At 45.0% G+C, this 16,301-nt stretch overlaps 1 protein-coding gene across 1 annotated transcript in view; it reads right to left on the reverse strand.

Annotated features, from left to right (window-relative positions):
* Positions 1-16,074, reverse strand: part of Stx7 (syntaxin 7) — a 38,831-nt gene extending 22,757 nt beyond the window's left edge. The window contains exons 1-2 of the mRNA XM_052169329.1: positions 15,957-16,074; positions 10,666-10,815 (exon numbers count right to left, since the gene is read on the reverse strand). Coding sequence (XP_052025289.1) covers positions 10,666-10,750 — 85 coding nt within the window. The 5' untranslated portion in view covers positions 10,751-10,815; positions 15,957-16,074. The remainder of the gene's footprint in view (positions 1-10,665; positions 10,816-15,956) is intronic.
* Positions 16,075-16,301: the final 227 nt, after the last annotated feature.

Genomic DNA, 16,301 nt, shown 5'->3' on the forward strand with positions numbered 1-16,301 from the left:
CCTTTGTGCAGCCGTGCGCTCAGAGGCAAAAATGAGCGTCACTAGACCGGAACATGTTTCCTCCCAGAACAACCAAATGACCAGTATTTTAAAATACATTTTCATTGATTCTTTAAAGATTTCAGACAATGTATTTTGACTAGACTCACTCCCCCAGTTTCTCCCAGAACCACTCCAACATAATAACCTACATTTTTACAGAAACTTCCTGCTGCATTTCAGAGTCCTCAGAACCTAGGGGTGGGGCCAGGAGCTAAAGAGAGATTCTTATTAGCAAACAAGGATGAGGGGGAGGGGGAAGGAAGGGGTAGGGCAGAGGAGGGGGAGGAGAGGGGGAGGGGAGGTGAAGGGGGAGGGAAGGGGAGGGGAAGGGGGAGAAGAGGGAAGGAGAGGGGAGAAGGGAAAGGGAGGGGATGGGGAGGGAAGGGGGATTGGGATAGGAGGGGGAGGGAAGAGGGAGGGAGAGGGGAGGGGAGGGGAGGAGAGGGGAGGGAAGGAGAGGGGAGGGGAAGGGAGGAGAGGGGAAGAGAGGGGAGGGGAGGGGAGGAGAGGAGATGAGAGGAGAGGGGAGGGAAGGAGAGGAGAGGGGAGGGGAGGGGAGGAAAGGAGAGGGGAGGGGAGAGGAGGGCAGGAGAGGAGAGGGGAGGGGAGGAGAGGGGAGGAAAGAAGAAGGTGAGTGTGAAGTAAGAATAGTCACTGAACTGCACAGAGACATTGTGGGTCTTTTAAAATCCCATCGAGATTATGTTTACTGAGATAGTTGAATCTATAGGAGATCCAAGAGAGAGAGAGAGAGAGAGAGAGAGAGAGAGAGAGAGAGAGAGAGAGAAGACTCAACACAAAACATGTTTCTGTCATCTTCTCCTAACATTTATAGCAAAGGCTCAAGCTTTTACCCCGTGTCTTCCCAGACAGTTGCAGAAAAGACGTACACAGAAAAGCACATTTAATATTACTATATAAGCCTTAGTGGACATGACTATACTCACATTTAATATTACTATACAAGCCTTAGTGGAAATGACTATACCCAAATGGGAAGATTTATTTTTTTCTTTTTCCAGTTATTTGCTGTTTAGTTTGTGTGCATGAGTGTTTGGCCTGTATGTATGTACATATGTATATAAGTACGTATGTATGTATATGTATGTATGTGTGTGTATGTGTACCATGTGCCAAGGTGCACCGATGAGCGTGTCACATCCCGTGGAACTGGAGTCCCAGATGTGTAGAAGTCGCCTTGTGGATGCTGGGGCCTGAATCCAGCCTTCCGCAAGAGCAGCAAGTACTCCTAACTGCTGAGCCGCCTCTCCAGCCCTAGGACAAGATTTTGTTACCAATGGATTTGATTGGTTTGTTTACAGAAAGTTCTTAGCCACCTTCGATTTTTTCCTTAGGAACAAAGATTACTTAAATGCCAGAACTTCCTTACTCAAAATGTTATTCTTTGGCAACCTCACACACGTATGTGATTGCGGCTGCTCTTCCCTTCGCCTCCTCTTCCCCTTCGCCCTTGCCAGCCACACTTCTTTACAAATCTCCTTCCCACACCCATTACTTTTTGTTTGGTCCCACAGAATGTAACTAGGCCCATCTGTGTGACCCTAGGTTTGTAACTAAGCACTAATGGCAGAGACTTAGCTATAACGACTAAGTATGGTTTTTATTTTTCATTTTTTTATTTTTTGCCAAATACTGTTTCACAGTTAACTGTTCTCAATTCTATTTGTTAATGTTCTTCAATTCTTAATTCAGTTAATTCCTGCATAACTCACTCTTGAAACATTTATGTCAATAACTCCCATCTTCTAGGGTCAGAAAATATGTCATAATCCTGGTGGTACTCTAGCCTAGTGGTTTGGGGGTGACAGATCAGATATCAGATATTTACACTATGATTCCTAACAGAAGCAAGATGACAGTTATCAAGTAGAAGCAAAATAATTTGATGGTTGGGAGTCATCACAACACGAGGAGCTGTAGTAAAGGTCCCAGTGTTAGTGAGGATGGCTGCTTCCATTATGGGACTCTGTAAATAATGCATAAGTCCCATGACAAATGGCCTCTTAAGACTAAAACCTGTACACAATAGGAGAGTTTCAGGCGTCCTTGAAACTCTGGCTGAGATTTGGCTTTGTAAAGTTGGAAGAGATTATAATCCAGTGCGGTCTGTCTGTCTGTCTGTCTGGTCTGTCTGTCTCTCTCTCTCTCTCTCTCTCTCTCTCTCACACACACACACACACACACACACACACACACACACACACACAGAGAGAGAGAGAGAGAGAGAGAGAGAGCGCTTGCTGAATTACAGAATGTTCTATGTTCACTGAATTTCCTAACAGCTAGGTTCACAAAAACCTGACTCAAATTAGAAATGCAAATTAACCACTGTGAGATAAGAAGGTTGCTGAAATGGATTAAGCTTTAGGCTGTTCTTGTAGGCAAGAATTTGCAGCTATGTCAGCTCCGACTCAGGCTGCAGGAAGCAAGCAAGCGCTTCAGGAAGCTTTTCTTGTTTCTACTAATGCAGACCATGCACAAATCCTAAGATCCACCCTCCCAGGAACAGAAGCAGCATTGCTTCTAACAGTAAAGCACAGAAACAAAACAGACCTGGAAAAGACTTCAAATGTTTGCCTATAGTATTAAAGTAAACTGGTATAAATGTCTGAATGAGGACTACTTACTAAAAATGAAAATAAACTAACAATTCCACACAGATAAGTCCCACAGGGTAGAGAGTGTAGCTCGACACAAAATAAAACACACTTATACTCGATCAGATGAAGCTTGAGAATCAGGTGAATTAATTAGCGGTGCTGAAAACAGCACGGTGATGGGCATGGAGGAAGTGTAAGCCAGCAAAGGCTCTGGGTTCAGAATGCACTCTGTGATCTGTGCGATATCTGGCACAGTCACTGGGTCGCACACTCCTCATGTGCTCTACTCAGTAATGAACGTACGCCAACTTTTAAGGATACAAAATGATACGCTGAAGATCTCAGCACATTTCTTCTGTTCTTCAAAAATACAAGCTCTTCTCTCTGTGTGCCCTAAACACATTTTTCTATGAGGTCTTTGGGAAGAAGGATACACGGCCCGTGTAAAAATGTCCGTCTCTAGCCGCCCACACTCACTCACTGACCTCCTACATCCCAGGTAGGACTTGACTCAGGACGGCAGAAGGGAATGATGGATATTGAAATGCCAAATATTCTAATAAAAATGCTACATTTGAGCACCAACTCAAGCTTTGAGAAAGCATCATTTCTGAGATGCATGCTGAACTTCTAGACCTAGGAGACTCTCGCACAGCAACTCTAACCTCCTGGGAGCAGCTGTCAGAAACCTAGAGCCAAGAAGGACTGGACACCGTATCAGGCCTGGGACAGAAAGCATGGCCTTGGCACACAGGCACAGGAGGGAGGGCTGGCAGCTCAAATGTCTTACCAGCTCTGCTGACCATCAGCAGCTTACACCAAGGGGTGAAAAGATCCGCTACTCCGTTTTAACACTCCATATCAGATTCCCAAGGAGATCCATCAAGTTCTACTTTGTGCCATCTTGACTTGATATTTCAAGGTCACATTGCTGTTTCGATGTAAGCAAGCATCTACGCTATGCAGCCCATACCTGTTACATGGATGTGGAAACACTTACCTAAACATTCTATTGCTGCCCTAGTGTAACTGGTTACTACTGAAGCAAGTTTATAGCAGTGTAGATCCTCCTCAATAAAAAGTGATTTGACAGCCAGGTGGTGGTGGTGCACGCCTGCAATCCCAGCACTCTGGGAGGCAGAGGCAGGCGGATTTCTGAGTTCAAGGCCAGCCTGATCTACAGAGTGAGTTTCAGGACAGCCAGGGCTACACAGAAAAACCCTGTCTCGGAAAAACCAAAAAAACAAAAACAAAAACAAAAACCAAAAAAAAGGTGATTTGACAAAAGCCACTGAACTTGAAAATACTTAAAGTTTCGAAGCCAAGGATTCTGGAGACATGATTCAGTGGCGGGGCACTTTCCTCACAAACATGAGGCCCTCAATTCAACACCCACTACCTCAGGGGAAAAAAAAGTTTCATCTCTCTTAGGCTTTGCAAAACAGCACAGTCAGAACACTGGTAAAAGAAGACAAATTTATATTCTTGCTATTGGTTATTCTTGACTTCCTCTAATTTGAAAAAAAAAAACCTGCTATTTTCTTTTTTGGCACAAAATAAAACTGCAAGACTCAATATTCATGTAAGCCTTTATTTATCTGATCAAGACTCGCAGGAATGAAAACCTTTCCCTCTGCAGTTCCAGGAAGTCTTGAGTTCTGCTTGATCAAGACTCCCACTAGGTTGCAAATTGGTACAACCACTCTGGAAAGCAGTCTGGCGGTTCCTCCGAAAACTGGGCACCTCACTTCCAGAAGATCCTGCTATACCACTCCTGGGCATATACCCAGAGGATTCCCCACCATGTAATAAGGATACATGCTCTACTATGTTCATAGCAGCCCTATTTATAATTGCCAGATGCTGGAAAGAACCCAGGTATCCCTCAACAGAAGAGTGGATACAAAAAATGTGGTATATCTACACAATGGAGTACTATTCAGCCATTAGAAACAATGAATTCATGAAATTCTTAGGCAAATGGATGGAGCTAGAGAACATCATACTAAGTGAGGTAACCCAGACTCAAAAGGTGAATCATGGTATGCACTCACTAATAAGTGGTTATTAACCTAGAAAACTGGAATACCCAAAACATAATCCACACATCAAATGAGATACAAGAAGAAAGCAGGAGTGGTCCCTGGTTCTGGAAAGACTCAGTGAAACAGTATTTGGCAAAACCAGAACGGGGAACTGGGAAGGGGTGGGAGGGAGGACAGGGGAAGAGAAGGGGGCTTACGGGACTTTCGGGGAGTGGGGGGGGGGGCTAGAAAAGGGGAAATCATTTGAAATGTAAATAAATTATATCAAATAAAAAAAAAAAAAAAAAAAGAAAAAAAAAAAAAAAAAAAAAAAAAAAAAAAAGACTCCCACTAGCTGCCTGACTTACCCGCCCTTGACCCATTTATAAAACCAGGTCATCTGCAAGGTCACAGACTTAAAAGGAAGAACTTGCCTAGGGTCCAGAGCCCTAGTGTGCCCACCCTTCCATATTAATAGCGTCTTCAGACAGGGAAAGGAGAAGTGAGAGTTCACACTTCTGCCTTTCAATTCCACAGGCTTCAATGCAGCTCATATCAGAGCGGTAGGGTGGATTTCTACCAACCACTTAGTTTCTCCCTAAACCTCTTTCCATTCAGACACTGAACGCTAGAATCAGAAAACATGCACAGCAGTGCTGGTCATAAAGTCAGTCATGACTAATCTCAAGTTTGCATCAACCAAAACTTCCTCCTGGATGGCACATTCCTATCTCAGTGGTTCAAGACATACACACGCATCTCTTTCCTCCCTGACCTTATCTGATGCTTTTTCTTCATATTGCACTTAAAGGCAGACATACTCAGAAGCAGACTGCACACACCCCAGCACCCCCGTAACACATTCATTTCCCTCCCCTTGTAGAGTAGATGAAAGGCAAAACTGTTTTCCAGAGCAGCGGCTCTAACCTTCCCAACACTGCAACGTTTAATACAGTTGTGGTGGTAACTTCCAACCATAACATTATTTCTTTGCTAATTCGTTACTGGAATTTTGCTACGGTTATGAATCCTGTTCCAAATATCTGCATCTTTTTTCAATAGTCTTAGACAATCTCCGTGAAAGGTTTGTTTGACCCCTCAAAGGGTCATGAGCCACCGGTTGAGAACTGCTGCTCTAAATGGTACATTTTGAGTCCCCTCTGGCCTTGAAAAAATTTTCTTTTACAATTATACAATTTTAGAGTTTCCCTTTTCTAGGGGAAAATTGCAGCTCCTGCTCAGACCATACTCTTTCACTGGTGGTGGTGACTCACGCCTTGAATCCTGGGCAATGAACCAGGAGAAAGCAGGGAGAGTGACTTGTTCATCCAGGAAAGGACCTGAGGTAGGACAGACACTGAAAGTGAGAGCCAGGGCTGCTGGTGGCCGGCAGTGGCGGCAACGGTGGTGGTGATGGTGGTGGTGAGGGTGGTGATAATGGTGGGGGTGATGGTGGTGGTGATGGTGGTGATGGTGGTGGTGGTGGTGATGGTGGGGGTGAGGGTGAGGGTGGTGGTGAGGGTGGTGGTAAGGGTGGTGATGATGGTGATGGTGGTGGTAAGGGTGGTGGTGATGGTGGGGGTGAGGGTGAGGGTGGTGGTGAGGGTAGTGGTGATGGTGGTGATGGTGATGGTGATAGTTGTGGTAACGGTAGTGGTGATGGTGGTAATGGTGGTGATGGTGATGGTGGTGGTGGTGGTGGTGGTGATGGTGGTGGTGACAGTGGTGATGGTGATGGTGGTAGTGACAGTGGTGGTGACGGTGGTGGTGATGGTGGTGGTGACGGTGGTTGTGACGGTGATGGTGATGATGGTGGCACATACTTTTAACTGGGTGCTCAGGATGCAAAATCAGGAAGATCTCTGTGAGTTCAAAGCCAGTCTGGTCTACAGAGCAAGTTTTGGGACACTTATGTATCTTATTTCCATCTGGATTTTGTTCTTAGTTCTCCAGTCACCAAACTCTCCATGCTTCTTTCTTCTTGACGTCCTAAGTTTTTATATCCCAATCCCTTTTTCCAAATCTTTTGGGCTTAACTTAGACTCAAGGTTTTAAGTACCAGTTGTGCTATGATCCCAGATTCCAAATTGTGAAATGGATCATGACTTGCATGTATCTCAACTGCTTGGCATCTCTATGTAGCTGCCCAAAAGACATTTCAAAATTTACTTGACCAAGGGTGAAGTGATCCAGGGGTGATGTACTTTCGCTAGAGGTTTTGTAAAAATAAAAACATTTACTCAAAGGAAACAAAATCCTCCCCCAACCAGTCCCGGACACAGTCTGTCTCACCCAGTTCATACTCATAACCACCGGCTCCTGGCTGTGTGCACAGGCCCCGCCCCCCCTCCCCTTCCCAGCCCAACCACATGCACCTGCAAGTCCTTCTGGCTCTCTTCATATCTCTCTTCCCCACTGATACATGACAAAGTCTCTCTCAAAAGACTTCTGCCAAGAGCCATATATACCCCCACACTCTCCAAACGTGTGTTCTCTAAGTAGCAACCGAGTGATCCTCTCAACATGCAGATCTGACTGAGTCTCTTCTTGAGTTTTTGGTGATTTCCACTGCCTTGTAGAGTGAAATCTAAACTCCCCACAGCACAGGCAAAGCCCTAGGTAACGCATCCGCCCCACCCCCACCCCATTCCCCTCTGGCTACTCTAGCCTCAAGCACCTTGTGATGGACTAGAGGTTTGTTTGTTCTCCTTCCCTTCTGAATGGCTCAAGCCCTTGGGGTGCTTATTGCTGCGATCCCCTTCGCGTGACTTGCCCTGGTCGTGCTCTCTGCCAGGCCTTCCTCCTCCTGCATCCAGCTGCTCCCACATCACTTTCAGTCTGTCTCCTCACAAGAGGCTGTGTTGCTTTTACCTGTCATACCACACACTGCTTCCAACAGTAAAACACACACAAAGACAGGGCACTATAGATTTATTTACCACTACGTTCGCATTCTCTGAATAGGGATCTAATATGTAACAGATGCTCGAAGAACTACTGCTGAATGCGGCAAACCAGAATACCACAATTAAAAGTTACTTCGTCTGACCTACCCTCACAATGTGTAAATTTCTAAATAAACGACCTGGGAATCATCTGGCCACTATTTCTAGTCAACCACGCCCCCTCCCCACTTCAGCTCAGGGCCTACCTGCCAGTAGCTTTGAACTTGTGTGGTGGCCTCAAAGGGTAGTACTTTGCATATCTGAAGATAGTCACCGGGCCCTTCCCTAATGATCTCAGTCCTCATTAAAACAAAATATTTCAATTATATTGAATCTAGAGCCATGCACATGTTATCTAAGGGTCCTATTACTGAACTATATCTCTAGCACACTTTTTGCTTTATATTTTGAGACAGGGGTCTCACTAAGTTACCCAAGCTTGCCTTAAACTTCCTCGGTAGCCCAGGCAAGCCTTGAACTTGTAATCTTACCTTTGCCTTCTGAGTATCTGGAATTATAAGCCTGAACAACGAGTCCCATCTTAAGAATTGTGGACATGGGATGGATAGTTGGGGGAAGCCCTCTACATAATCCAATATTACTATAGGCAATTATTCAGTTGTTTATTTAGCTGTCATCCGCACTGTAGTGTTGAACCCTGGCTCAGACTATCACTTCTTATCTGGCTGGAACAACCGATCTCTTTCTTAGTAAGCACGGCCTGATTTAACCTGACCCTTTCCTCCTTCCAGTTCAAGCGGCCACTGTCTCCGGTCTATTGTGTCTGCTGCTTACCACAGATCTCAGAGTGGTACAGTCACTCCTCAGCCTCCTGAATTTCTGGCACTGTTTAATAATAGAAACCAAGAGACCTAGTCTACTTTGGCATTCTTCCTTGCAAAACAACTGGATTTCCACACGTGTAAACTGAACAGTAAGTTCCCTTAAATTCCACGCAAGGGATTACATTCAGCTGAGGCCAATCAGCAACACACAGCCAACCATCAGCAAGGGAGCCGTGGGGAGATCAGAACAATCTGCAGCCAGGAGAGCAAGATGCTGGAATCAGTGTCTTAATGGAGCACTCTTTGTTGTTGTTGCTGTTGTTGTTGTTTTGACAGGGCTTCTCTGTATAGCCCTGACTGTCCTGAAACTCACTCTGTAGACCAGGCTGGCCTTGAACTCAGAAATCCGCCTGCCTCTGCCTCCCAAGTGCTGGGATTTACAGGCGTGCGCCACCACGGCCCGGCTTGATGGAGCACTCTTAACTGTTGCCATGAACAGCATGATACTCAACGCTACTCTTTCCTGGCTCCCCAGACGGTAGCCAAGGAAAATACGACTCCAAATCAGAGTAGACAGCAGTACCTTCTAGAACCATCTATATTATAACTTTATTTCCTTTACCTTCAAAGTACAGTTGGCACCTCATTTAAATCACTTGGGTAGAATATTGAGAGGCCAATGATTAAATTTAAAGTACAGTAAGATAATTTGAAAACATTCTGCATTTTGGTAGTGTGTTAGCATGTTGGTAAGGCTGATGAATAAAGCGGATTAACTGGTGTCACACACAGGGGTGCCTTTATTCCCAGCACTCCAGAGGTAGACACAGGAGGATCTCTGTGAGTTCAAGGCCAGCCTGGTTTGCCTAGCAAGTTCTGGGCCAGTTAGACTTAGTGAGACCCTGTCTCCAAAAGAAAAAAAAAATAGAACTTGGAAATGTCTTAATGTCAAAGCACCAACAGAAAGACGGCTGCAGTATTCTAGAGTGTGTGATTAGCTGTAATTCAGGAATTAAAAACCTAAATCTGTATGCATATGAACATACACAGACATGCACATGTGTGTGCTGAGGGGTAAATGTCACATTGGCACTGTTGGTTCGCTGTCTCTGTAATAAGGGAAGTTCGTGGGGAATCTACACCATCTTCTATAATACTTCTCTTGACAGATTAAAATGTCCCATCCTGACACAGTGTGAATGTCATGGTGAGCCTTGATTCCTAAAGAGGGTTAGGGTTAGGGTTAGGGTTGGTTAGGGTCAGGGTCAGGGTCAATGACAAGGTCAAGGTCAGGGTGTTAGGATGCCGCTGGGAGGTGACTAGTACATTTCTAGGTCTTGGAACTGGACTGGTCTTCATGAAGGTGACAGCCACCATGGTAACTGTTGCTGCCTCTCTTCATTCTCCAGCTTCCCCTCCCACCAGGTGATATATCCTGTCCAGAGGTCACCGCCAGAAGCCAAGATACTGAGCTGTGTCTTGTCTTCAAAACTGTGGCTAAATAACATATCCCTTTATAACCTATCCATCTCTGTGCATTTTGTTATAGCAACAATAACAGCCAAAACCTTAAACACTTGCTTATGCCTTTCCTGCCTCTTTTAGCTTCATACTGCATAGCCACAAGTACAAAATTAATCTGAGCACTATCTATTCAGATTTTATTCCTAATAAATATAAATCTTCTGAGCTCTAAGTAGTGCTCACTGGATCTTAACCTGTGAGACTAAGCCAACGGACCTCAACACCAATACCCAGATGGTCTTGGAGGAAGTATAAACACCAACCTGTAATCTTTATTCCATTAAGAAACAGTGCAGCTGTGCGGTAGTGGCACACGCCTGTAATCCCAGCACTTTGGGGGGCGGAGGCAGGTGGATTTCTGAGTTCGGACAGCCTGGTCTACAGAGTGAGTTCCAGACAGCCAGGGCTATACAGAGAAACCCTGTCTCGAAAAAAACCAAATCTAAAAATCAAAAAAAAAAAAAAAAAAAAAAAAAGAAAGATAGAAAGAAAGAAAAGAAAAGAAAAGAAAAGAAAAGAAACAGTGCGACTCGGGCCTGTGTTAGCACTCTGCCCCTATATCAAACTACCTTCGTACTTACTCTAAAGCCTTGTAGCTACTTCAGTTGTGTTCTTATAATGCTCCTCCCTCCCTCTTCCCATGATTGCTCGTGTTTTATCAATCACCACCAAGTTCAAGTAAGAACTGAGAACAGCAACAAAGGCAATTTGAAACTGAACTCACAGCATTGTGTGATCTTCTGGATGTTAGAGGAGATGCGTTGTGCCAGCTGGGCAGGGTCCCCACCAATCCCCGGAGTGTAAGACATGACTGGTTGGCTGACTGGCTGATTTCATCAGATGTAAGTAGGCTCTCTGGTTTTCTAGGAGTCACCTGAAAGAACATAAATGTCGTATAATTACATTTCTTAAAGTTATTGGTGTGCATTTCCCAAATTATACACCTGGGATATGACAGGGTTGAAAAAGGAAAATTATTACTGCTATTTTCTAGAAGGCACTTATAAAAACAACCATATACGTCATCTATTTAGGAATGATAAGATGAAGAACAAGGGTTTGGATGGGAAGAGCAATTGGACAGATCTAGAACATGTGGAAAAGGAAAATGTTATTTATCAAGAGAGGAGGAAGGTCATGGCCAGCTCTGGATCAAATGAGTCACAGCTGGTATCAGAGGGAGGTGACCCAGAGAGGGAAGAGGAGTGACATTTGCCATACTTCTGAGAAATGGAAATCCTTCACACTGGCTGTCTAGCATAACGTCACAACCTCCTCTTTAAAGTTTCCTCCTTCTGTTTGTTAGAGTGAACTGTAGCTTATAACGATTAAGTAACTTGTCCAAAGTAATAAAAGCATCCATTGATGAAGGTGAGATTTAAGCCCAGGGTTCAAATTCCGAAGTTACCCATGTTTGCTAACATTGAGAATGAATACCTCAGAAGAGTAAGTGTCTCGATTTCCAGGTCTAGTTTGACCATAATCCTATTAAAAAAAAAAACCCACTGGGATTTCCAACAGCTAAGGGCGCAAGGTTATTAAACTCTAGTTATGCTCAAGTCTCGGGGTATGTACATAGTTGTTACAGTGCATTGTTGAATCTACAAACAAGGAACCCGAGGGTAGGGAAGGCACAGAGAGACCGTGCTGGGTGGAAACACAGCAGTTGAACTGACACAGCTGGTTCTCTGCATCAAGGAATTTGCCTGGACATCTGGAGTCTCAGGAGCTCCGTCATCTTCTCCACTCTCCTTCCGTGCTCTACATGAACCAGGTGGAGGATATGACTCAACCAACTCAATTAAAAGCAAAGCCAAAAACTTAACTAACAATTGACCCCCGATGACAGTGTAGCAGGAATAAATTCCCTCCCAAGCAGCACTGAATTAGATCTGCAGCCATGGAAAGAGCCAGGCCAGACTGAGTAGGGCCAGTCCTGAAAAGCTAGGTGTGATGTTCTACACCTGTAATCCCAGCCCAGGAGTCGCTATCGCATAAGGACCTTGAGTTCAAGATCAGCTTAGGCCTGGAGGGTCGATTACCCTGAGGACATTTTATGCAGTCTTTGAACCGATTACATCTTTACATTTTTAAACATTCAGAGTGCGTGTGTGCATGCGTGTGTGTGTGTGTGTGTGTGTGTGTGTGTGTATGTATGTGTATGTGTGTGTTCTCTGTGACTGACTAGTTTCTCCTCCATGTATTTTCAAGATCCTTGTAGGATCTGTGAGTACCTCAATGCCTTTTATTGACAAACAATATACTAAATGGAGAAAGACAATTTCCTCTCGGCTCAGTGGCGTCTTTCTATAATCAGTCAGGCTGCCAAAAGCGCTCTCAGTTTACAGCCAACAACACCCTGTGAATAACTTCTGTACACAGGATGGGCACAAATAAGTCTCACATCCCTACCTACAAAAGGTACCTTTAATGTTCTCTCTCTCTGTGTGTCTGTCTGTCTTTGAAGTTATCATCAACTGCCTGTTCAGTTGCCAGGATAACTGGCAACCAGAAATCTCTACCTTGGGCAAGATCCTTCGAACATCTGGGCCTCCTGCCAGGATCAAAGTAAGATAATGGGACGAAATGCTTCCCTACTGTACACAGAGGACAGGTCTGATGTGCTCCTGTGCCTGTGGGGCTCTCATGAGAGGCACAGAGCCGCAAACTCCCCTGACCCCAACACCCCCGCACACGGACAGAGACTAACGTCAGAATACTATCAATTCTTGCAAAGGAGTCCAGCTTTCTTTTCTCAAAATTCATACACATGTAGTCTAAACCTTCACAGTGTTTTCTTTTAAAGGGATTTTTTTTTCTTTCCACAATTTAAGTCAGAGGATCACAAGCACAGCCTGCTGTGCTCCTCCTCCCTGTACGCAAGCAAACTGGAGAATGTGGCTGTTGGTGAGACACGTGGGCTTCACTCATTCTAAGGGCTCACCTCTTCCTCTGTGTGTAATTTACCAGAGAAGGGATGTGGGGACGACCACCACCGTTCTGTCTTGAGTGATAAGTGAATGGGAGTCTGAGAAAGGGCCGAATATTTCCTGCACAGGGTGCCTTTTATGGTCGATTCTCTCAATCTAGCAAGCCTCTGCAGCAGGCATAACTGCTACTGTAGGTTTTTCCACAGAGAAATGGAGGCATTGCTGAGATGAACGAAGGATTTAAACTCTGAAAGTAAATCTTGGAACTCACATCGTCACAAATACTAGGCTAGACCCTGTTGCTTTCTGTAGAACAACTTAGTGTGGGTGGACCTGGTCAACTACACAATCAAACTTGCCATCTTTCTGCCAGCCCAGGGAAATTTCTTCTCAACGAGGAAACAAGCCCGATGGGGTCACTACTGAGCAGTTCTCCCTTTCTGTCCTGTTCAGTTCTGATGACATTTAAAAGATAAGAGCTGGCCCTTCAGTTGAAACACAAAGTAAATGGCTACCTTTGCTGGAAAAAAAATAAACATACGTGTACATAAATGGCTACTGATAAATGACTCTGAAGTTTGTTTTGACAAGCTAATTCATTCTACGCTTATAAAACGTTTGTGCTCTATAACCATCTGCAGTACCTAGCTTGAGTTGCAATACACAAAAGTATTCTTGTTGCAAACCTATTTGGAATTCCTAGTGTCTTTGCCCAAAATAATTACACAGCTCATCATGTGCACCTGCACTGCCTGCAGAGCAGCTGCTACTGACACGGACCTATTAAAATGAATTAAGGTAGATGAAAGCCACCCAGGCCACCTTTCAAGTGCTTAGAAACTATATGTGGCCAGTGGCCAGAAGCTAGAACAGCTCACATACGCACTTTTATCCCCCACAGAAAGTTCTATTGGACAGTGTTCAACTCGACATCTCAGTAATTATCTTTTTATGAAGATCTATAAACACTAGGTGAAAGAGGAGACGGGAGGGTCAAACGGTAACACCAACAGTGCGAGCTGTCTCAGGGCTGTGTCCAAAGAACAACTTAAAAATGAACAAAGGGGGTTTTGATACAGATCCTTGGATGTAAAATACTACCCTGCAGTTACTGCTGGACGTACTATAGAACCTTGAAGGCTTCTGCTGAGCAGAAACTGGCTTAAAATTTGGCCTGCTCAAATCAAATGGTCACTTTCACTTTCTTAATCAAGAACACCAGCATAAGACATGAGCTTCTTCCTCCTTTGTTCCCCAGGGTTTTTATGTGTGTGTGTGTGTGCATGTGTGTGTGTGTGTGTGTGTGGTATGCAGAGGAGTGTAAATTTTGGACTTAGACTATTCTCTAAGTACCTGGCTACAAAGTAGGTCCTGAATAAATGTTTGAAGTCTAAATGAACAAGTGTACCAATTTCCTAAAAACACATGCCCAGCCTGAGAGTAAATATTAACATTTCTAAAATGTTATTTCTAAAATGTTATTGCCACCTGGGCTTTTCTCAGTGTCCCTTTACTGTCTCTAGAAGGCCCCTCCCATAACACACACCCACTCTCCGGTTGATAACTAGCTCCTTGTCTCAGCAAGGTGTTATCACACACTAGAGATGCCAGGTCTGAAATGAGAAGTCTCTACAGTGGCTTTCTGTCAAAGTAACTTCTACTTCACACCATGCATCACACTTAGAAGACTGAAACATTCACTCTGTTTTCAGCTCCTAAAACAAACAGGAGAGGAGTCTTAGGAGACAATCCACAAGCACGAGGGTGCTCCATCTTCCATGTGAGTATTCGGTCCACAAACTACCCAAGTGCATCTCCACCCAGCTCCTTCATCAATCCAACTATTACGCTACACTATTTGGTTTCAGCTTAATCCACCAAGAATTTTCTTTTCCCACAGTTTCACACATTAATATTTCATGTTACACTGAACCAGAGAAAAATCCACTCAGACTTAACTGTGGGAGTTTTACTTTGCAGGACTAGTAGACCTAGCAGTAATATTTCATGGTAGGGATGGGGACTGAACCAGGGCCTGTGCACACAGCATTTAGTGGCATATACCTCAACATAATTATTCATAATTTTCCACCGCTTGGATGAGCTTGAGATTCTAATCAGAATTAGAAATGACTGTTAATCGGGGGCAGCATAAGAAGTGAGCTAACTGAAGGCAAAGAACACAGAGGTCAATGAGTTAATACTGTGTTATATTAACTTCCCCAGACACCGGGGAAACTACAGCCTCATTCTTAACTAGTCACAAGCCTGGGGGCCAACTCTGGGAGTAGCTTGCAAAGCCAAAGACCCATCTGCACCACAAGACACAGTTTAACAGTTTAATCAATCTCTGCCCAGTGCAGCTCAAGAGTACACCTAAAAGAAATGCCAACAGGACCAAACCCGTGTCTTACAGTTACTTCCTTTTATTTTTTCTGATTGTGGAAAACGTGTAAATAATTCCTGACAAAATACATGATCTAAAGCAAAAACTGATATATGCATATAAAATTCAAGCATATTTTTAAGAACTATAAGGAAAAATTACCATTTGACTGTAAGGCTCCCTCTCCACCCTCGTCCAAGCCTTTTTTTTTTTTTTTTTTTTTTTTGTCTGAATTTACCCTAGAAAACACAGATGCAAATTCTCGAAATACTTTGTTTCGGGTCTTGGTGGATAAATCAATTAAAAAACGTGCACAAGGTAGGTCAGAGAAAGTTAGCTTGGGTAAGGCCAACAGCCAAGCAAAGGAGCTGGGCCGCGGAACGAACCTGTGGCCAGATGACCAGGGCCCATCGCGTTTCCCTTTCTGTCCTTCTGGAGGGGAAGTTGACAGAGAATGGGAACACGGTCGTGCCCTGCTAGGATCTGGCAGTAGGGTCCGGTCCCCGAGGGTCCACTGCTGGGTGCCTGGGTGCTCGCACGTAGCGCCGCCCCCCGACCCCCAAGTCCGCCGCGGGCCATGGGAGCCCGAGAGGTCGGCCTTGTGCCCTGGGGAGCCCCGCTCTGTGCACCCTAAACCAACCACCAGCGAGCTGCGGTTCTAGGGTGCCCCTTCCCCCAGCCTCTGCAGTCTCCTCTTACCCTGATCTCGCCGGCTTCCTCCGCCACCTCCAGACGCTGTCAGCCGGGGGCCCACTGCCCAGTGCAGCCAGTCTCAGCTGATGGGCGGCGGCGCGAGCAGGGTCACTGCGCATGCTCCAGACACAGGCCAGGAAGGAGGAGGCGGGGCTCGGGTCCCTCCCATTGGCCAGTGACTACAGAAGCTTGGAGGTACTAGCAAAATTGCTGGGTACTAGCTCTGATGGGTGGTGAAGTGATGAGGAGAGCTGCGTTCTTTCTTCTGTGGCGCCATCCTCCCTGGTCTGAGGCAGCCCCATCAGCTCCTGAAGGTTCTGTTTCCTATCGACAACTCCATTTTTAAAATGT

The sequence above is a fragment of the Apodemus sylvaticus genome, chromosome 23, assembly GCF_947179515.1.
Source record: "Apodemus sylvaticus chromosome 23, mApoSyl1.1, whole genome shotgun sequence".
Lineage (NCBI taxonomy): Eukaryota > Metazoa > Chordata > Mammalia > Rodentia > Muridae > Apodemus > Apodemus sylvaticus.